Raw genomic sequence first — 23,495 nt, forward strand, 5'->3', positions numbered from 1 at the left:
TCTTCCCTAAGATCTGTTGCAGGTTTTCTGGATTATTTTGCATAAATCCTTTAGTCCTTTGTTTTTGTGAAGACAGAAATGATGTTTTCCTCAGGGTGGTGTTACAGAAGCATGCCATAGAGACATAGAACATGCTGAGTTGAAAGGGGCCCATCAGGATCAAGTTCAACTCCTGCCCCTGCACAAGACACCCCAAGAATCCCACCCTGTGTCTAGAGAGCAGTGTCCAAACACTTCTTGAGCTTTGTCAGGCTTGGGGCTGTGACCACTTCCCTGGGGAGCCTGTTCCAGTGCCCAAACACCTCTGGGTGAAAAAACTTTTTCTAATACTCAGCTTAAACCTCACTGACACAACTTCAGTTCCCTTGGGTCCTGGTCACGAGAGAGAGAAGATATCAATACCTGCCTCTCCTTTTCACTTCAGGAGGAAATTGGAGACTGCAGTGAGGTCATCTCTCAGTCCCCTCTTCTCCAGGCTGAACAGACCAAGTGACCTCAGCTGCTCCTCACAGGGCTTTCCCACCACATCCTTCACCATCCTCGTGCCCCTCCTTTGGACACTCTCTAATAGCTTTATGTCATTTTTATATTCTGGCACCCAAAACTGCCCCCAGCACTGGAGGTGAGGCTGCCCCAGCTCAGAGCAGAGTGGGACAATCCCCACCCTTGCCTGGCTGGTGATGCTGGGCCTGGTGCCCCCCAGGACAGGGTTGGCCCTGCTGGCTGCCAGGGCACTGCTGGCTCAGGTCCAGCTTCCCATAGTCCAGGACCCTCAGGGCCCTTTCCACAGCACTGCTCTGCAGCCTCTCATTTCCTGATCTATAGACACAACCAGGGTTGCCCTGTCCCAAGTTCAGAATCTGGCACTTGCTTGTGTTAGACTTTACATAGTTGGTGTCCTTCAAAGGTATTAGAAATAAAATGTTTTTATCTTTGCTGCTTTTTAAAGGAAGCAAAGAGAAAAGTGTGGGTAGCTCTAGCTTGGATAAGAACAGCATAAGATCTCCATTTGACCTTCTTACTGGAGAATGCTCGTCTTCCAAGGTGCACACACTTCAGTAATCTAAAGCATTCCTTCCTCATTTGTTTCTGCTTCCTTTTTCTGTTTGAACCTGCACTAGTTTGGAGCTGTGTTCACTCTGCACTGTTAACGGCCCATAGCCTGTTTCCCTTCCACCACACTAAGTGTGCCAAGAGTCTGCAGACCTGGGGGATGTATTTTTGGTGTGTACTCAAGCAGCTGCACTGCTGCTGAGACAAGCAAATGTGGAAGCTTTAGTGAAATGCCCAGTCCCCCAAATATAGAATCCAGCCATGAAGGGTGCAGGATTAAAGTTAAGCCTGTTCACCATGGCTCACTTCCTGCACGTGTTGTTAAAAGGAAAAAGCAAATGGTTGTTTAATAGGGAATGGTTTGGAAGATTATATTTAATTAAGGTGCTTGCATGGCTAAGTGCTGAAATGCAGCCACCTACTACAGGGAATGTGCCAGTTGCTTCAACTAATGCTCTTAGATATTTAGAAGAAGATACTCAGTTCTATGCATTTTGTATTATTTATGGTGGGGATGGATTATGATGGATTAATTCACCAACAAAGGCAGGTTTTGCAGTGAGGCGTTAATGGGTGAATGATGGAATAGTAGCCTGAGTTCCTCGCCACAGTAGTTTTGCTGTCTAAATTAAAAGAAGCTATCCATTTTAGTGCTCTGAGAGGGTTGGTTTTCCCATTGTGTTTGACTTGCCTTAGTAATATTTAGCGTTTCATTTGAAGTTACTGTAGGTGTTTCTGATCTTTTGGCTAGGACTCTGATCCATTTTAAATCTTGAAAATGCCAGATACCAAATATACCGCATCTCATGGATCACAGTTGGAAAACTGAAGGAGGGGAAGTCAGACCTGATCAATGAGCAGTTCCTTGAATAATCACTAATTACCTGCTGCTCCAGTGAAGAAACATTTTTGAGCACTTGTATCGCTGTGGGACTGTCAATCTGCCTTTACAAATAATCCTCATAACTTCTAATGTAGCATAAGCACTGTAATCATCAGGCAGTTTAGATGAGGATAGGGGAGGATAGGGATTAAAACTGTTCAAGGGGATTTAAGTTGTCAGATAATTAGTGGCAGGTGTCCTTTACTTGTGGCAGATGGCTTAGGTGTTGTCAGAGGTTTCACTGCACAGCAAGAGAGCGCTTGTCTTATTCTTTGCTTCCCAAAGCCAGTCTGAATGTGCACTGGCATGCTTTTCTTCTGTTCTGGTAAGGACCTTTGCAGCAGTGCATAGGAAAGCAGATCAAATTGAAGACTGGCATTTTTCCTGATTTACATGATACACTTATAAACATTGAGCTACAAACAACTTTTTGGGTAATAACAAGTGTTTATTTGAGAGATAGAAAGTAAGCTTCACCCTCATTGATGTATTTTCCTTACTTTTTGGTGCTGTTAATGAGCAATCTTTTTATACCCTACATGCTTGAATTCAGTATGGGCACCTTCCTCTTCAAAGCTAGTGCCTTGTTTTCATTTTAACAAGGGGTAAAGTGTAATAAAGAGGTTGAACAAGTCTTTCCCACAGTCTCTCTGGCTGACTGCATGAGCGAGTCCTGACTTTCTCCCATAAGCACAAATTGTCTTTGCCTTCTGTTTCAGTGCAGTGAGCATTAATCCAAGTCTATCTTAATGCCTGTGGTGTTGCCTTGCTGACAGTGTACTTCTATTGCCAGTGAAGTTTGTGCATGCACATGTTAAACTGAAGTTTATAAGCAAAGCACTTTCTTTGTGCTCAGCTTTTAAGTTCCTCCTCTGAGTGCATCACCTGCATTCGTAGATCTCTATAAAGTAGACATGGAGTGAGTCACATGCTTCATGTCAACATAAAGAAGTATGAAAAGAAACATCTGTCCTGAGGGGCTAAATTCACTGAAGCAACAGGACCTGAGTGTAAGTATTTGGAAGTAGTTTTGTGTTCTCTGAGGAATCAAATCTTGTAATAGCCTTCCAGTCACTTGATAGTGCTTATTTGCTGTCTTCTAAGATGACAGAGGAAGATAAAAAAATGTCTGTTCAAGTCTGCTAATATTGCTGGTTTATCTTTAGTTGTGATGTGTGTTGCTGGTGATCAAATATTGGCAGGTATTGAAGGTATGTCTTTTGGATGCCATCTTGCTCCAAATTCCAGTTACTGACTTGCTGTAGTCTCTCTTCATTTGTTTTCATTACATGTTGCAGATTTCAGTAGAGTTAAAACAGATTTCTGTTGTGCTTAAATCAAACCTGATGTAGATTTACACCTGGCAAGGGTTTCAGCAGAAATTAAAAATGAGTATGGAGAATAATGTGTGCATAGTGTGACAGGAAAGTATCATCAGTAACCCTTCAGCCTCACAACTGCAGCCTGATCAAAATAATTATCTTCACATATGAAAAACTTTAAGCAGTAATCCATTGAAAGCATCCTGTGAAGATCCCATGATCCCCACAAAAGACATGACAAAGGTTTGGCAATGAAGAGTTCATACTTTATCCTTGGTGATAGATCCTTTTTGCCATGAGGCTGATGTTACTGGCATTGTTCATGAGGGCAGTGAACACGTAAGTGTTCTGTATTTCTTCCTCAAAACCTCCTTGGCCAGGCTGATTGCCTGCTCTTACTGATTATACTTTCTGATACAGAGCTGTGTGATCAGTAATGATCTGTTCTGTAATGTGCACAATTCTCTGGAGTGCTTTCAGGTAAAGGTGGTTTTGTGAAAGATATCCTTGACTTGCTTTCTTAATACAGTGTGAAGTGCTTGCTCAGTATGACTTGTCCTTTCATTTATTTTTCCCTGATTCTTTTTCAGGGAATATTAAATATTTAGATACCAACATTTTTGGAAGTGGCTGCTAAAACAGATTGATTTTCCTTACTCAGTCCCCTTCAGAGTGAAACATGAGTCCATTTTTTTATATGCAGCCCAGATGGTATGCTGCTTAAAGTGAGCAATGTGTTGCAGTGAAAATGGACTACTTTCCCCTTCTTTCCTTCCTCCTTTACTTAACTGAACACATCCATGTAGCTCTTATTTGGGTTGAATTCAAAATTAATCAGAGGCTGCAGGGTAAATATGTCAACTATGGGAATGCCAGCTGTGCCAGATTGAAGGAGTTTCTGCCCCTGCCAACAGGCAAGTTGGCTACACAAAACCTGACATCTTTATGGACCTTGTTAGAAAAATGGACACAATGATGTGGTTTGGTCCTTTCCATGTCTGTTCTGAGTGTGTCTGTGACACTGCTACTCCTTGTGTGTGTGCAGTCCTGCACTGGGCTGTGTGCTGAGTGGGGAGGAAGATCACATTCCTGAGGGCTGGGAACTGAGGACTGCGCTGAGAATTTCTTTGAGTGTTTTTTTTAAATCCATTAGGAGAGACTTGCAAAGTGTGAGGGAAGCAGAAGGAGTAATACCATTTAAAACAGTTCCACATGTGCCATTGTTTTGACAGTTTTTTTATCCACCAATGATGTCACTGTCAGACACGAAATGATTCACACAGACGCAGCTCGAAGTGTGATGGAAGAAGAAGAAAGTTTATTTGTTCTTTCAGTATTTATATGTTTTCGACAACGACCAGGGGTTGGATAGTCAGGTTACCACCTTCCCAACCACACTGGCCGTGAGAGACATCCATGAAAAGGCATATCTTTAATGGAATGTATAAACACCTATGTTTGTAGTTACTTTCCTAGGAAAGTGGCTAGAAATTATGAAAACAATATTTAAAGGCCTGATTCTCAGGGTGACACAGTGGTTTTTTTGGGCGTGGAGTAACGCACAAAACAAGTTTCTAGATGCATTGGCTGTGACTCTCAAATTGCTGTCTACAACATACAACTCTCCTAGGAGCTGATGAAGATCATGTTTTAAGAGAAGTATTTGTTGCTTTGAAGCTGGATTGAGTCAGAGTTCCCATGTTGCCATTCCACAGCAAAGCTTGGGTAGGGCTGTCTGCAAGTATCTTGATCTGCTGCTATCTTTTTTTTGTTCGGTGAAAGGGTTAGCAATACATCCTTGCTTTAAAAGAATGTTGAGGATAAGGTTATTATATGACAAAGGAAATCCTGTAAACAACTTACTGGCTAACAAAATTTGATACCTGTTCCTGGAATGTTGCTTCAATCTAATAGGTATGGCATTTATTCAAAGGAGTTGTTAAAAGGAACAGGGACTTTTTTAGGGAAGGACGAGCTGTTGCCATTGCTGATTTCAAGTCAGGGACTCAGGCATCAGTGGGTGTAGTGTTTCCCCAGGAGCTGCAGGGAGCAGTAAGGGCCCTGCCTGACTGGGCTGGAGCTGACCCTGTTCCAGTGTGCTCTCTCGCAGTGTAGAGAGCAGACCTGCTGTTTCTCCATGGGAAGAACAGTGATCCAGGGAATGAAACTGAGGTTTGAATGACACTGCTAAAAGGTATCTAATTGCCAGCTGCATGCCTGGGCATGCTTTTTGATGGCTGTCACTTCCTTCCTTTAAGGTGCTAGATACAGCAGGAGAGTTACAGGTGTCTCTGGAGACCTTATTTCCACCTTTTTTTTTGCTGAACTACATTGTCTTTTAACAGCTCAGGGCAAATTTCCATTAAGGTATCTGCTCTGTGCTGGCAGATTCTTGAAACATCCCCAGGAAAGTCAGTCATTTGCAAGAAATAACATTTGAAAGGAAATACATTGTTTGAGACAGACATAGGTTTAAAGAGACTACCTCCCTGAAGCATTCCTCTCGTGTCTTTTGAAATAGTGATGTGAAACTTAGCGGTTTTGCCTGTGTCATGGATGGAGCATTTTGATACGTTGTGGGGGAGAAAGGAAACAATCTACATTTGGCTGATTCAGAAGTTTCTGATAAGCCTCGTGCACTAATCATGCTATAAAACTTACTATTTTGGTAGATGTGTTCTCCAAAGATGCCTGTACAAAGCAGATTCCTCCCTGGGTCTTCAGGAATGAGCTAGGCAAAAGGTCTTACCTGAAAAATCTTACAGTGGCAGTTGTGATCTGCACTGTACCCTGTGCAGCACTGAAGAATGGGGCATTCGCCATGTTGTGTTCGTAATAGTTTTCCTTGCCCTTGTTGTTCAGGCTTTCCTGGGAGAGGAAGGAGTTGGACTCCAAGAGTAACAGGAAGCAAGATGGCATAGGAATGGGCAGTGGAGGGAACTGACTACAGCTCTGCCATTGCCCCAGAGTTCCAAAAATAATGTGGTTATCCTCAAAATAGATAACTGATAGGTAAATAGATAAGCTTTGTGTCATCTTAGCTTGCTGTTCCTGGTTCTGAACCATGAAGGTATGCAGGTTAGCAGGGGGGACATGTTTTTGTGACCCCCTCCATCCTTACCTGGGAAGCTTTGTATTTCTGGGGTTTTTGCCTTCTCAAGTGCATGTTGCCTGGGACTAGTCTGGAATATGACAGGAAGACAAGGGGAATTATACTATTTTTCTCACTCTCTTCCTTGTCTTGCAGCTTCCCCCAACTCTGTGACAGGTCATGCCATTTTGATGCTTATTAAAGCCACTGAGTGTCATTATCCTTCCCTCACTCAAGTTCGCGCTTCTGTGATATCTGTGTTCCAAAAGACAATGCACAAAAGTGAGAAAAATGGTAGACTGGAATGGCTGACTAGTGCTGTGTCTAACCTTGGAGGGAAATCTCTTAAGTTTCTTTCTTTCACTGTTCTCTTGATCTCAGTATCCTGATACTGTGCCCCCTCAGCCTGGCAGACTCAGTGTGCCAGCTGCCTGTCTGGCCTGCGGACAGATTTGTGCCAGGGGACTGTATTCACACCAAGAAGCTCAATTCTAACTTTGATCAGCAGCATTATGTTTAAAACTTAATTGAAAACCTAGTATGAATTAGTCAGTGTGTTACCTTGTGCATAACCCTTGGCTATTCACAACAACAACGAAGTATTTTGCAAGTACTAATCTGACAAAAGCATTGGAGGATAGAGCTGAGTTCATGTAGCATTGTCTGTTTTACTTTTGTTTAGACTGACCCTGTGAAGAAGAAAGAGTTTTTTTTAAACAAACATGGCTTTGACAAGCATAGCGGCTGCATGTGTGTTCTCGGAAGAAAATAACAAGAGGAAATCTGCAAAATCATGTGTGAGAATCGCAAACAGATAAAATGAGAATTTAAGAAAAAGAAAGTCCTACTAAGTACCAGGATAATGACAAAATAATCAGGGTCAGGGTCCATTTGTTTCATCTTCATTCAACCACTGATAAACAGCTTGCTCAGTGACAGCTTTTGCTGCCTTTGTTAAATCCTCAATAAACTTACCTCTCTTTCATTTGCCGCAGACAGCCAACTGTTGCCTGGGAATAACTTCACGAATGAATGCAACATTCCTGGAAACTTCATGTGCAGTAATGGACGCTGTATCCCAGGGGCCTGGCAGTGTGATGGGCTGCCAGACTGCTTTGATGACAGTGATGAGAAGGAATGCCGTAAGTGACCGTTCCTATGACCTTATCATGCTTTTCATCACAGGGCTTGGCTAACTAGTGTTACTGCTGTGTTCTGTGTTAGAGAACGAACAAAGCTGCTGCCACTTTTCTCATTTAGATCTTGTTGGAAAAAACACACAGGCTTTATTGTTTCAGGTCTTTAATGTTCTTCAGTGTCCAGTTTTAATAGAGCACTTGGGGAGGTACCTGAACAGATGGATAAATTGAGATGGACTTGACTTCTGATTCTTCCATGATGCTCTGTGATTTTTAGGGATCTTGCATGTACTGGTGTAGTGCTGTAAGTTGACCTTCACTAGGTTTGATGGTGCCTTCCAATTCAAAATTGTTGACTGTGTCCTGTGATTTTTGCTCTCTCTAATCAAAATGCAATTCTTAACTCTATGAATTTTAACAATAGCCTTCTAAAAAATAGGCTAAATTGATTTGCTAATTGGAAGTTTTTAAGTTTTAATCCTTCCTAAAGAACTTCTAGTTCTAGAGAGCTAAAAAGTCTGATCTGGTTCTCATCTGTGATTTCATCTTTTCCATAGCATTAAATAAGATTTAGTTAATGTTACTCAGCCATAACATGAAACTTTCTAGCTTACATGTATTAACCAGACAGCAAAATTATGCTGTAGCATAATGTTGTGATTCGAAATCCAGTTGAGAGCGAAACAAATCAAATTTCATGTGATTCTAGAGCAACTGAGAAATTTCTGAGAGGTTACTGGCTTTCATGTAGCAAATGTGGTCTCTCTATTACACTTAAACTGAATTTATAAGAAGCTTACCTTTCCCAGGACATTTCCAAGACAGAATTAGCTTTGCTGATAGAACAGAAGGAAAAACGAATAGCTTCTTTCAAATTACCTGACTAGAAAGAGATGTGTTGTTAAATGCTCTTGCTTGTTAAAACATGATTCCTCTTCTTTAACCCCAGTAATCCCATCAGTTTTAAATAATGGGGCTTTAATAACGGTGCTGTGTAAATCTCCATATATAGTTTTGCTTTAAGCCAGTGAGCTTTGCTCGCTTTCTAAAGAATTAAAACTATCTGTATGAAGTGTCCAATGCTTTGCAGTCTTTTTAAGGCATCAGGCTTGTGTTGCAACACTGAAGACAGGTTAATTTTTTTTTCACACTTAAATGTTAACATTCAAGGAAAGGCCTGTTACAAGGATTGATTGGTGTCATGCAGATTTGTTTAAACCCTAGCAGAAGCTATATCAGTGGGAGCTTTGGCAAGAAGAAAAATATCTAAAGTTCAACCTGTGCCTTTCAGTGCAGTGTTCCTCATGACAACTGCTGTATGACTCAGGTTCCTCATTACTTGGCTCCTGAATAGACTGCCGGCGTGACTTTTGGTGTGTGCTTCTACTTTTTAAAACAAGCTGATTGACAGTAGTTCCTTGCATTTATAGGATACACACTAGGAGTTTTTGTGTCTCTAAGAATGTTGTTCTTGTCTGCCTTGCATAAGTTTTGTTTCATTTGATACAATTAGATGATGTTTATGAAGATTTTCTTAATGAAGGCTGGACTGGGTATTTACTCAGGAATCAGTAAAAAGAAAATATGCTTTGTGTCTCTCTGTTCAAAAACTTCCTTACCAAAATCAGTTGGGTCTGGCGAGTTACTGACAGTATTAAACATAGTAACTGACAATAAAATATAAATAGCTGTAAAATGGCAGTTCATAAAAGCTGTTCTTGTCACCACAGACTCAAATAAACTTCAGTGATGTAGGCTATGCTGCAACTATGAATGTTAAGTTGCTGCAGAACTGTCCTTCCTGGGTTTTTTTTCAAATACTTTTATCTGGCTTGATTGGCTGACAGTTTCCTGGATGAGCATCCTTTTGATCCTATACAAATTGATGGAGATAATTACACTGTTCTTTCATCTTGCCATACATCTATCTGCTATTGGACCACCCTCACAAATGTAAAATTAGCATACAAAAGACACTAGCAGGGAGAGCGATGGATGTGAATCCTATACTGGCCTGCTGTTAACAGGTCAGATAAGCCAAAACAGAATGGAGATAGTGCTCATTTGGATTTCCACATTTGTAGTGTTTCCAGTCTTTTACATTACAAAGTAATCAGAAGTTGGATTGGCTTATACAGACCAAATCTGGTGTTAGATTTGTTCCTAGCTCAGAGATAAGGCATTGAAAAGCAGCCCTATAGGTATAAAATTTTATTTTTAAAATAATTTTAATCTATGTTTTGTTACTTTCCTTCCATTGGAACAGGGCTCTACTTCCTAAAGCTTACCTTGCAGCAAAATTAGTTCTTTGTTTTCTGCTGATTTTGCTTTGCAGTAGCTGAGCTGTTGATGGTGAACGCAAAGCCATAGGAGTTGCCTTAGCAGCATGAGATAGCTGAGTTCCCAGTGTGTTACTACTCAACAGGTGTACCTTAAGCTATTTTGTCTGTGATTCCTCATCAAGTAACTATTTCACATTGAAAAGTGTTAACCTTGCTTAAAAATGTCTGTGTGTGAGTAGGAGCTTGGTTTCAGGGCTCATTTGTTGTGAAGATGAGTATGCTGTGTTGTGGCATGACCATGAGGAAGTAGTCATACACGTGTGGTTATGTGGGAAGGCTTTCTCTTCTGATTTGTCTTACAGTTGAATGTGGATGTCCGATAATATTTTATCAGTTCCATTGTTGTAGCATTTCATCCTGTCTATCCCCCTTTAAACAGGAAAACTTTGAACTCTGGGTCTGGTTCTCATTTTTTGTGGCCAGCAAGTGGAAAAGTGATGGTCTGGCTGTGAGGAGGGAATAAAATGCAAAGCAGAATTACCGGCACATTGTCCATTCATGTCTTATATCTTCCCACTCTTCCTTTTGACTCTTTTCTGTGTCCTCTTCTGCAGGACCATCTCTGTTAACTATGTCACTCTGCTTGTGGCCATTCCTTCATTTCCCACACTTGCCAGAGCCCACGTACCCACATACCATCTGTCATCATCTGTGCTTCCTCTGTGCGCTTGCCTGTCACCTTAACATGTCCCATGCCAGCTGTCTTTGTGCTGTTTAGTGCACAGAGCATTTCTCATACTCTTGCCTTCTCTAATGGTGATGTGATGACTGAAAAATGTTACCTGGTTTTATCTGGGGACAAGGGTTGAGGAAAGGTATGGAAGGGAGGGAGTAAGCTGAAACAGTGACTTCTCATTGTTGTACATAAGAACTACTTCTTCAAGAAAAACCTCACTTTGTTTTTTCCTTCTAGCAACTAATTGGGCTTGAAGAAGATTAATTTACTCTATCAATATGAATGTTTTGTGAGTACTTGCAGTTCTCTGTAGTTTGAGTAAACTGCTGTCATCAGTGTATCTCCCAGTGGAGAACTGTTTTGTAGTTCCCCCTTTCTTCTGCTTCTCATCGGTTGAATTGCTCCTCAACCTATGTAGTCCAGTTATCTGTCACGCACATTTCTTTGAAGTGTTCCTGTTACTACTGCTTTTCACCTGTGTGGATGATTTTTAAAGGAAGCTGAGGCTCTTCTTTAAAAATGCAGAATCTTTACCAAAAGGACTTTGCTGTGAAGCTTGGAGGGATTGATTGCATAGATCCTAGATCCTCGTCTGGTTGCATACCAGGTATTACAGATACCTGGGGTTAGTGCTTGCCCTGGTCAGGTTGGGAGATGCATGCTCTCAGCACTCAGTTATTTCTGTTATCAGATATGGAAGATACAAAATTTTCCAAAATAGAGAGCCTGAATGGAAGGAGCCTGGAAATGTGTGCTTGCTTGTTTCAAAACATTTTGAGGTAAATGGATTATCTCTAGTGCTGACTTTTATACCTACTGCTGACCTATTCCTTTGGAGCCAAGACCTGTGTCTCACTCTTGGAAGGATTCTCATCTTGAGATTTAAGAGTGCACTAATATTCTTAGTTAAGCTCATAATTTACTCTGTCATCTCTGTTTCCTATTTCCTTTGCTCTTTGTACATCTTTGTGTTAGATTATTACAGAGAGAACATTGTGAACACAGAATGGCTTTTGTCACTAATGAGCAGCAGCTAGTGGGGAGATGGCATGTGCTGCCTTTGTCAGCTAACAAGCAGCAGATGGTGAGGATTCAGAGCATGGCACATCATCCACGCTAAGTGCCTGGCATGACAGCAGCCAGAATTAGAGACATACCAAATACCCAGGAGTCTAGATTTTCCTTTGTTGCTCTTCTGAGAGATGCCAAATTTGTATGTTCAGCTATGAGCAAATAGTGGCACACAGTGAACGAGTGACTATCTGTGTTAATCCAAGGGCTAAGGAGTGTAGTCTATGGGCTAGAAAAAAACTGTGCAAAGATAGCCTTGGAGCAGTGTGTTCTCACATTTGAAACCTCCGTCTCACTTGTTTCTGTTTGGCACTGTTGCTCATTCAACATGAACATAAAGGTAAAGCAGGTTTCTGAGTCAGTGGTAAAAGCTGTGACTGGCTTGTATAGGTGTCTGAAAAATGGGGCATCATCCATGCTTGTAAGGATGCACTGCCTGCACACTCCTGGGATGGCTAGCAAGAGCTGGTCTGTAGGAACATCCAGAACTGTAGTAATAAAAAGCTCATTTCATCACCAGCAATCCATTGTCATCAAACCTTGCTCTGATCGTCCTTCAGACAGAGCAAGTCTCCTCCATGGGGAGAATGTCTTTATTAAATGAAGTGCTGCATGAAAATGGTCCACTATAATTAGGATTCCCCAGACAGGTATTGAAGCCACCTGCCAAGCATGCTTCCACTTAAGGGTCTGTTTTGTCTCTTTGCCCGAGATTCATGTGCTTGGAGGGAACACAATCAGAACTGAAGGTTTTGCAATACCTGCAGTCCTGGCTTGCACTCAGCATGGTGTGGTGGGTGAAGCTTTTCTACAATTTCACAGCAGCAGGCTAACTCTCATGGTCCTGAACACTGTGACTTGTATTTGAGCAATCTGAGAAACCAGTTTAATCCAAGCGTCTGGTAGATCCGGTAAGAACACTTCTGTTTCTGTGTCAGGGAATGGAAGCCCTGGGCACCCCTGCTGAAGCCAGGGGCCTGGTGACAAACACCATAGGAACTGCTGCACCTGGTAGGCTGCATGCCATAGTGCCAGGGTGAAGCTGGGAGGTAGGAACGTGTTCCAGTTACGGTTGTGACCATGCTTCTATTGCTGGTTTTGCAACCATTACCTGTCTTTGTCAGGTAAGTGAATAACATTTGAGATAGTCCTGTAATTACTTGTTCATTGTTGATATGCTTGCTTATTAATCTTTTATTTCATCTTCTCTTGTGTGTCTCTTAACTATGTTCTTGCTTTTAGCCTGTAGAGTTGGAATTGTGTGTTTATGTATAATAAACATGACCTATTTTGTCACATTCCATTGTGTCTGCCTTTTCTATGTTGAGTATGTTTGCATTTCCACTTAATCTATTTAAATGCACACAGAGTTTTGTATAAATGCTTTATAGTCTCAGAAAATTTTATAGATCTGGTGTCACGGGGTTGGTGATGTGGCACAAGTAAGCCTGTGTCATTCCAAGTGTTTGTATGTGCATGCTTGCTCTAAATCTTTGTTGTCTCTGCACTGCTGGGGACTTAAACTGGATTAGCAGTATATTGTAGTTTGAAAATGCAGCCCACAGTAACCATTTTTAAGTTACCCCGAGGTTTGCTGTACCTTACTTTCCTTATTATTTCCATCTCCGATATGAAGCTTTCTTACCAGACAAGTGTTTACTGCTCCCTCTGGTGTTCACTTGCAACAGGTGTTGGAGCTCCCTACGCTGAGCAGCAGCGAGGCCGCGGGTTCCTAATGATCAGTTACACGCGGCCGTGGGGGAGAGAGAAGGAGGCTTTTCACAGGAATGCCAAATAAAACCCACGCTCTGCAATTAGTAGCCCGGGTTTCCTAGATCACGTGAAGAATATTTTCCTGTGATCTAAACCCTTTCATTTGGGAAACTGAAACTCTTGGAGAACAAAGGCAGATTAGCTAGCTTTTCTTCAGCTGAATTTTGACTGACTTAATTGCATTCAGTTTCTACAAAAAAGGTAGCTTTTTTAACAACTGCATCTGAGGGCTGGAAAGTATTTAAAAAAAAAAAATAAATCCTACTGAAACCAAAGTCATGTCTGAGGAAGTTGGTCTGTCATTGGAGAAGCTCTTGAGTGCAAGAACTCCTACACTTACTGGCACGGGAAATAAGAAGGAGGTGGATTGAGTGGGGACTGCAGCAGCTTCAAAGCCATGTCATATGCTTGGAATCCTCAAATGAGGACTGTCAGACTGCCTTGTCCTTCCCTCTTTGATGTAGGGTAAATTTCAGAAGGCAGCTTTTAGATTTTCTGCTGTTCACTGCTTTAAAAAAAAAAAAGGTAAATCATGGGTTTGCCCTCAATCAAGAGCATGCTTTGAGTCTGCTCTACAGGAAGCTCACAAGTTGACACACAATGTGTGCGTGCTTTTCCCTTTGTAAGTCCCAAAATTATAATAGAGGCAAAAGCAAAACTTAGTATTAAATGGTCATTACTAACAACTCAAATCATTCTGATGACAGTCTGAATTTAGATGTGCGTCCTAACCTTGTGTTAAGGTTTGCTGTGAGAGCAGTCAAAATAATGATTTTCACACTGCTAGGAATAAGTAACCAACTTTGGTAGCCTCTTTAAAAGACAGAAAAAAAAACTCTTGTAGAGACAATGAGTTCTGCAATCTTTATAATGCATTTAATAAGTGCTTATTATGATAGTACAGTTATTACAGCTGAAGACATTTTGCTTGGATTTAACCACTCAGCAGGGTCAGTCTAATGAATGGCTTTCATGTACAGGAACAAAGGGCACAAAGTAACTCTGGCTCCCATCCTTTTAAATACTAGGCTTTCAGTTCAACAGGCAGAGCTCAGTGCACTGAAGAATGAGATGTGGTGTTTTGTTAAAAAGAAATGTCTGCCCCATTCAGAAGGGATTGTCTAAACCAGTTGAGATCTAGAAATACAGCAGTGGGCCAGGACTTGGGCAGGACTAATCTTACCCATCAGTAAAGATTACAGACTTTGAATTAATATTCAGTAGCCCCAGAAAATTATTCTTAAAGCATTAATTAAGTGTAGACTAAGAGTAATTCTACAGAAGATGAGAGGAGAGGCAGGGTGATATTTTGAAGAGATACTCTCAGATTCCTGGGATAAAGATCCAGCATTGCATATGTGCAACAAGTTTTTGGACTGCTCCATCATGTATAAAGGTGAAGGTGTCTCAGCTGCTGCAGTCTGTAGCTGCTGTCCAGGTGCATTTTTTAGCTTTGAGAAGTTGCTATTGCTGATAAGTTGTATTATGTCTTGCTAGTGAACAGCTTATAGGCAGTGTGAGCTCAATAGCTGTGAAGTGGTCTTGTATCAAAGCTCACTACATTTTGGGGAAGATAAGTATTCATTCATTAGTTGCTTATTTGCAAGTAAGTGATTTAGTGTCCAACCCAAAAAATCCTAAAAGGGTAACTCCAGCATGGAAATCACATTTTCACATCTGAGGATTTTGTTACAACCTTATGATTGTAATACAATTCAAAAGTATTAGAGCTGAACTTGTAGTCTTTATTTCATCAAATCTGTCTGCTACTTTGGGAAGTGTGGAGTGGCTGTGATAAGGTTCAGAGTCCTTACCAGATGGTTAGGTGGCTGTGAACTTTGGTCATTGTCTTTGTGCAGTTGTGGAGGTGATGACAAGCCTCTGCTGCAAATGGATATGTCCCAAGACAGACAAATGGTTGATACAAACAGCGGAGCTAGCTGTCAAATACTGACAGATTTGAAGTGCTCTGTGATCCCCTGTGAGCATGAAGGAGGGTGATACAGGCACAATGAAAAAGGTAAATAATAAATATATTAATATAAAAACAGTATGTTAAAATAACTAGTATAATTACAGCAGATTGAATACTTTGAGTAGTCCTAATATCTATATGAAAGGTGGAAGTGTGAGGCTTGTGGCATTTGTTTGAGAGTGTGATCTGGGAATTTGACTTGTAAACAGGACTAACAGTCTATTTTTGTGGTGCCCTGCTTTACGCTACATCTCCATCTAGTGCATTTTCAATGCTTACAGAGGAAACAAGAGGAGTCACAGATCTCAGTATCACAGAATGATTGGAATTGGAAGGGGGGTCAAACCCCCCTGCTAATGCAGGTTCACCTGGAGCCAGTTGTACAGGATCATGTTCAGGTGGTTTTTAGTATCTCCAGAGGAGGAGACTAGAACTTCTCTGAGCAGCACTAGCTCTGGACAGAGTACTCCCACCACAGTGTCACCAGGGCAAGGTAGAGGGGCATTGGCTTTTGTCTAGTCCTCAAATACCTCTCCTGTTCTTCATGATCTTTCAGAGATGACAGGGATTGGCTTAGCAATAGCATCTCTAACACATGCTGCATTGGGGCCCATGGATCTGTGGGTGTCAAGATTGCCTTATCTCTAACCTGTTCTTCCTCAGCCAAGGGAAAGTCAGCTTTTATCCAGACTTTTTTTTCTTGCCTCCATGGTTTAGGATTCCCAAGGGCTGTCCTTAGTAAAGACTGAAGCAAAAAAGGCTTTTTCTGGTCTTTTTGCTACTGATGTACTTGAAGAAGCCATTCTTGGTGTCCTTGGCATCCATTACCAGTTAATTCTAAATTGACCGTAGCTTTTCTTACTGCTTTCCCTGTCTACTCTGACACTGCTCCCATGTTCCTCCTGAGTTGCTTGTCCCTTTTTCCACATTCCATAATATTTCTTTTTGTTTGAGATTTACCAGAAGCTCCTTGCTCAGTCATGCAGGTCTTCTGCCCTTTTCACTTGATTTCATACTCACAGGGATGCACCTGCCCCCTTTGGTGCATCCCTATGAATAAGAGATCAAACAATCCAGAGGTTGGAGGAAACACTTCTTGAGTATTAACCAGCTCTCTTTGATCCTTCTACTTTCTAGGGCCATAACTCATAAGATTCTCCTCCAGATTCCTTTGGCCTTGAGGATGCTGAAGTTAGCTCTCATGTAGTCCAGGCTGTAATTCCAGGTAATGCCCAGCTTCCTCCACTCAGGATCTTGAATTCCACCGTCTCGTGGTCACTGCAGTCGAGGCTGAGCCCCAGTCTTCATATGCCCAGCCAGTCCTTGTTTATCAGTACAAGGTCCAGCAGAACACCTCTCCTCCATGGCTCCTCCACCACCTGTGTCAAAATGTTACCAGCAGTACTCTGCAGGAACCTCCTGGGCTCCTGTGTGCCCACATGAGTTGTTTTTCCATCAGAGATCAGGGTGGTGGAATTTCCTTGTGAGCACCAGAGCCTGTGACTGCGAGGCTCCTTCCAGCTGACTGGAGAATTCCTCATTGACTTCCCCTTCCTGACAGGGTGGCCTGTAGCAAACAGCCACAGCAGTGGCACCCACATTGTCCCTGAATTCTTACTGTAAGCTCTTGTCTTGTTCTTCGCCCAGCCCAAGACAGAGCTTGGTACATCCCAGTTGCTCTCTCATGTCAAGAGCAGTTCCACCACCTCACATTGCTGGCCTGTCTTTCCCAAAAAGGATGCAGCCATCCATGGCAGTATTCCAGTCATCTGAGCTGCCCCACCATGTCTGTGTAACTGCAGTGAGAATGTGCACACAGATCTCTAATTCTGCTTGGTTTTCCCCCGTGCTGTGTGTGTTGGTGTACAGCCATTTCAGAGAGGTAATTGTTCCTGCAGGTTTCCCTGGAGGAAGGGATGCAGGAGGATCCACCAAAACTATAGATACCCTTGAGATGGTTTTCCTTCTGGATCTCATCTTGGTAGTCAGATAAGGAACATTTGTTGTCGCTGTGGTTGGCCTGGCTTATTCCCCAGCTGAATGTGATGTAGTGAGCATTGCTACTTCACACCCTGAGTCCTTCAGTTTAGAGCCTGCTCACTGAGTTGGCCAGTCTTTGCCAAAGATCCCCTTGCCTCTTCTAGACAGGTGGGTCCCTTACAGGACTAAAAATACGGATTTTTTTTTTATATTGACAACTTTCGGGGGATGGTGTGTTAATATATGGAATGAGAAAATCTAACAGCAGGGCCTGAACTTAGGAAGAGAGAAGCATTCTACTAGAATTAGCATCCTGGAAGGATCATGGCAATGAAAAGCTACTATCAAAGTAGATTTTGTGTATTAATGGAGAAAGCATTGTCATGTGCTAGGATTCCAGGCTGTCAGGTGGTGTGCAAACAGCAATAGTAGAAAACGGTACAAAACCTATCTTTAGTTGTCTTGTACGTACTTACAACCCAGTAATAATATGTTTAAAAATCTAATGAAATTAACACCTCTTTTTCTAGATAACTAGAATATATAGCAGAAATCTAGGAATTTCTCAATAAAGGTAGTTGTATTGTAGTAGGTTTACATATACACATGGAAGACCTCTGGATATCTAGTCACATCTCAAAATCACTGAGTGGTTTTTAGTCTCCTGTGTTTCTTGCTGCTTCCTGTCATATCCTGGTTGACCTGGAAAATTTCTTGCAGGTAAGTAAAAAACATCAGAATTCTTAAGCAAAGCTGGATATTAAATAACGCGTGAAATGAGCATCGGCATTAATTGGGAAGATTCTGTAAGGCAGCTGCTGATCTTTTTGCCACTTACTCAGATGGCTCTCAAACTTGGAATATCAAACTGGAATTAGCTCTTGTTGTTACCCATGATTAAGCAACCAAATACTTAGTAGTTATAATGAGATTTGTAATTAAGTGACCATGGAGAATGTTTCCTTTGAAACTCAATTACACATGAGTAAGGGCAAGTGCAATAGCTGCTTATGTTTGATAGCTTTTTATGCAGGGAGATCAAGAGGGTTTGTGGTGCTAATTATTTAATCCTCTTGATGGGGGTCAGTAAATAGCCCAGTTGGAGAGCTTGGAATTGGGCAGGTTTAACAGTTGGATGGAATCAGTGGCACAGCTGAAAGAAAAAGAACAGGTAGGTAGTATCCCAGAATGGAGTGAGGGATTGTAGCCCATCAGACACACAGATGTTCCTGAGGAGCACTGCTACTGAAGTGCCTTAAGGGTGGTGGTGTTCTGTCCTGCCTGTTTGCATCCTGAATAGCTTAACAACTCTGAAATTGTGCTTATTTTGTCCTTTGTTATGATGTTATTGCTCAGGTTGTTTTACTGAGTAGTAACTTCTGAAATAATTTCCTTAGTGAGAAACTGCTTTACTGAATGTCTGAAAACCAAGGTTTTTGTCTGTGCTTCCCTCTGCCATCTCTGCTTTGTGGTGATTTTGAAGGACTAAAAGACTCCTAGAGTATGAAAGATTACTTTAGGGCCTTATTCTGGCAAGAATTAAAGGCCACTGACTTATAGTAATTCAGCTCTGAAGTGCTTTCTTTTTTCACTCTTTTTGAAGGAAGCCATTTAGTCTTCATGGCAGCAAGACTCCCTTGGCTTTTTTGGCTTTAGCATTGTCCTTTCTCTCTTACTGCTAACTAGTGTAAATATTCCTCATGTAAGTTGTTGATAGTTTACTGTATTGGAGACAACCTCTGATGCTTCCTACTGGGCTAATTCCACTACTTAAAAAACCATAACATTGCTTCCTTTAAAATAAAGCACGTTTTAGGCTCTTTTTTCTGTGTGTTTGCATTAGCAGTTTAAGAATAGCAGCTCTCTCACCTGCCTTGTTAAACAGGGAGCAAAAGCAAGAGTGACCCAAGGGCTTTTTGTAGGTGCAATGAATGCTCTGCAGATGGTTGTGCTTTGTATCATAACTCATTAAATTAAATAGTGGTTTTGTTTTGAATTGGAGAACTTCTGGCATAGTGGACTGTTGGTTGCTTTTTATAGTGGCAATATTACTCAAGTGCCAGTGTTTTTCTAGATAGGAAAAAGCAAGCAGAGGAAGTGAAACTTCACTGTGTTGTTCTGCAGGACAGCCCTGTTCCAGAGCTCTGTGAGCTAACGAATGATGCATTTGCCTTCAGTGCTGGGGCAGCTGAGTGACTGCTGGTAGCAGTGGCTTTCCCATGGGGAAAGGAGCTGAAAAAACTGTGGGGTCTAAACAGCAATTAACTAACACAAAATAGCTGTAACTGTTTTACATGGTTAGGGTTTATATAATTTCTTGGGGTGAAAGGAGTGATATCCTGGTGCCATCCAGCTTGTGTTACATATTGTTGTCAAACCAATCCTTCTTTGTAAATTAAAGTTAAAACCTTTATCTCCTTCACATAAAGTCTTTACTGGAATGCTGCATTTTGCCACTCATTAATCAAAAGAATCTGGTTTTACAGTGTTGTCTGATGTGGCTGTGGCATCCCTTATCTAAATTAACAGCAGAAGAGGAGTTTAAGGTGGTTCATTATCAAAGTCAGGAAAAAGCTGATGGCTTTGCAATAATGCAGCATCTGCACGCAGTGGTTTCTGTCTGGAGAGTTGCTCTTGTCGCATGCAAGTAATCAAGTTTTGATTAGCTGAATAAATCATTATCCGTTGTTGAGTTGAGATGTGTAGCTATGAAGCAGCATAAAGTTACTTTGCTTGATTGCTGCTTGGAGAGGTTCTAAAGCAATGATTTAGTTCAAAGATACTCAAGTTCTGTGCATTTTACTTCTATCTGTGCGTTGTCGCAAAATGTCAGCTCTTGTATCTGCTACATTTTGTCTCCTCGCTTCAAATTACAAAATAATTGAGAAACATTTTAAAACAGAAGTGTCTGTAAAGTTAAAAGAAGGAAATAGGCTTGCCTACTGGCCACATCTTGTGGGGTACGTGCTGTATGCTCTCTTTGCATGTTGCATGCAGCGATTAGTGCCCAGTGCACTATAGTTAGCTGTGACATGCTTGAGGTGTAGATAAGCTGGCTCAACAGTAACGGTCATAGGATCACAGAATGGTTTGGGCTGGAAAGGATCTTAAGATCATCTACTTCCAGTCGTCCTGCCATGTGCAGGATACCTTTCATTGGACCAGATTGCTCAGAGCCCCGTCCAACATGCCTTGAACACTTCCAGGGATGAGGCATCTGCATCTTCTCTGAGCAGACTGTTCCAGTGCCTCACTCACAGTATTTATTCCTTGTATCCAATCTAAATCTACTACTCCCTTTCAGCTTAAGTCCTATCATCACATGCCCTTGTAAGTAGTCCCTCTCCAGCTTTCTTGTAGATTCCCTGCAGCTACAGAAGGTCAGAGTAAGGTCACCCCAGAGCCTTCTCTTCATCAGGCTGAACAACTGACTCTCTCAGCCTGGTCTCACAGGAGAGGTGCTCCAGCCCTGTGGTTCATTCTCTGGACTCCCTCTAAGAGGTCAACGTCCCTCCTGTGCTGAGAACCTGCTGGATACATCCCAGGATACATTTCTGGGCTGCAGGTGCACATTGCCAGGTTGTGTCCAGTCTCATCTACCAGAATCCCCACATCCTTCTTGGCAGGGCTGCTCTAAGTCCACTCACCCTCCAGCCTGTCTTGACACCAGGGTTTTCATTGACCCAGGTACAGCACCTTGCACTTGGTCTTGTTAAACTTAGAGTTAATACTGTTAATTATAAAATGCATTTAATATCTTCACTATTCCATCTATGAAAAGAAAAATCACCTGCCCATTGCAGATCAGTTGTAACCTTCTAATCAGGTTCCAAGTCACTGTAGCAATGAGTATCAAAATTGCTTTTATTCAAGAGCATTATTTATATACAGCATAAGGATTTACACAGTATATGCCAAATTTTCTCTGCTATTGTGCATCTCTGCTGAGAAATAATAAAACGGATTACACATTTGTAAAAATAGTACAGTTTCACACTTGAGATCCTAAAGATAGCAAAATGTTTTTCTGTCACTGCTGTAGAGCTGTGCCTGCAAACTGTCATATCCTCAGTGGAGTGTACTACTGGTCCTGATGGGAAGTTAGTATTTTTTTAGAGCTTTGAAAGAAGAGGGTGGGAGGATTGGGTTCTGTGTAGCATAAGGAGCGACTTCACGCACTCACACGTACAATTGCCAAAATAGTTTTTTCGAGCTTAAGCAAAGCAACCTGGAAGGAACATTTGGCAAACTTGTACTGTGGCCAGCAGCTCTCTGCCATCTTCACCATTTGCTTCATGCTTGAACTTTAAGAGATGAAGAGAATGTTTTAGTGAAGTGCAATTTCTTCCCATGGGTAATGAAGTCACAGGAGGCTCCTCAAGTTCATGGTAAGTACCATGGTGATTCCCTTTTGTGTAATGTAAATAAAGATTCACATTAATCTTCCAGTCCTGTGTTGTTTCTGCCACGGGTAGGTAACAAATGAAGAGAGGAACTGGAATGAATTAATCCTTTCTGCCATAGGCTCACAAATTGGTTGAATGGCGGATTTTTGGGGTGTTTTTTGTACTTGCTATATTGAATCCAGACAGGATCTGTATTTGAGTAGCTTTCTTTTGCCACAGTTTTGTAAGTTGCTCTGTGGTTTCTTGCTGTATTTCACCCCTTCCTGTCCAATGTGTGGTCTCTTCGTTTTTCTTTCTTTCTGGAAACATGGGTTTGGGAGGACTTGCCTGTTCCTTTAAAATCAACCAACTTCCTCCTTTCCCTTTCCTTTAGCTGTTTGTAATACCTTGGTAAATAACGTCAAACAATTTGCCTGTGTCCTTTTTTTCACTTCTCTTCTGTCATTTCCTGATATCCCTGTAATTCTTGATTATCCTGAGCCTGTTTCAACCAAGTGTAGCAGAGAGGAATATAGATTGCAAAGACAATGCTGTCCTTGAAAGCATATTGAGGCTGAAATCACCAAAATAGCCAAATAGATAGCTGCTGTTAGATAAACATAAAGCTTCTCACATACAGATCTGCCCGAAAACATGAAACCTGTGCAGTAGAAGACACAATGATGAGCAAAGGAGAAGAAAATTATTTTCATAACAGTCATGTAATGGGAGTTGGAATTGCAGAGGAATGCTGGGGTAGTGCAGGACATGACTTGCATGTGCTATAGGCTGTCATGATCCTGGTATATATATGTTATTTGTTAGGGTGCCAAAGACCTGAAGAAGATGATAGCCCTTCATGTTTAGGATATTTCCAGAGACCCTTCAGAATGGGAAGGTAGGTTTCTGCTCTGGAAGAAATGATTGTTCTTTCCATAAGAGCCTTATGAGCAGTGACCAAGAACCACTTAAAAACCTTGGGAAAACTATGCCAGGGGACAAGGATGCCAAATTGAAAATAAAGCTGAAATTCCTCAGAGTTCTCCAGAGTCAAACTACATGACTTGGACTAAACCTTTACCGGTTTCTCATTTTTCCTGCATTTTTGTACAGCATATGAAAAATGCATTTTGTGTCTGGAGTTGGAACTTGGAAAACTAAGTTCTGTTTGGGAGCAAGACCTGTCTAGTGAGCAACTGACTGAGTGACTAGAGAATCACCTTGGTGGTTGAAATGCTCTTTTATATTCTTAGGGTCTCTAATGAAGTATAAATTTGAATTTGGATTGGTTTGTATATTGTGTCTGTTGCAGATATAGAGAACTGCATTTGGGTTTTGTTTGTTATTTTTTCCTGCCCTCCAGTTAAAACAAAATAAAATCAGTGGGCTATAGAAAAGGGAGACTTAGAGATAATTTGAAGGTGTTTAGTTCCTTGGTTTTTTTTGTTCTGTGGTTACTAGTATGCGTGTTTTTATGAACAGTTGTTCTAAAACAGAATTTTCTTGTTCTCTGGCTGCTGTCTCTGGAGGAGAAGATAGATAGTTATATAATGTTCAGTTAAACATTTTATCCCCAGATATTTTTCTAAGTAATACTTACATTAGATAATTGTCCTGAATGGTTTCTCCCTCTTTTTTGGTGGAGTATCTGTATGCTTTATACAGAAGAGGATTCATTTTCCAGAAACTTGACTTTGTTCTTGGTTATTCCAGCATGATTTTCTTCCAGGTGTGGGCAAACATTAAATATTACTTACAGTTTTACTGTGGTAGCTCAAGGGAATGTCCCAGATGTGCTTTGTACC

General features: G+C 41.4%; 1 protein-coding gene across 2 annotated transcripts in view; it reads left to right on the forward strand.

Annotated features, from left to right (window-relative positions):
• LDLRAD3 (low density lipoprotein receptor class A domain containing 3) overlaps positions 1-23,495 on the forward strand; it is a 105,593-nt gene that overhangs the window by 26,694 nt on the left and 55,404 nt on the right. Inside the window, exon 2 of one of the 2 annotated variants that reach the window (XM_058829490.1) lies at positions 7,345-7,491. In XM_058829490.1, coding sequence (XP_058685473.1) covers positions 7,345-7,491 — 147 coding nt within the window. The remainder of the gene's footprint in view (positions 1-7,344; positions 7,492-23,495) is intronic. The other variant, XM_058829491.1, reaches the window with a different exon arrangement.

This window comes from Poecile atricapillus, chromosome 1 (genome assembly GCF_030490865.1).
Source record: "Poecile atricapillus isolate bPoeAtr1 chromosome 1, bPoeAtr1.hap1, whole genome shotgun sequence".
Taxonomy (NCBI): Eukaryota; Metazoa; Chordata; class Aves; order Passeriformes; family Paridae; genus Poecile; species Poecile atricapillus.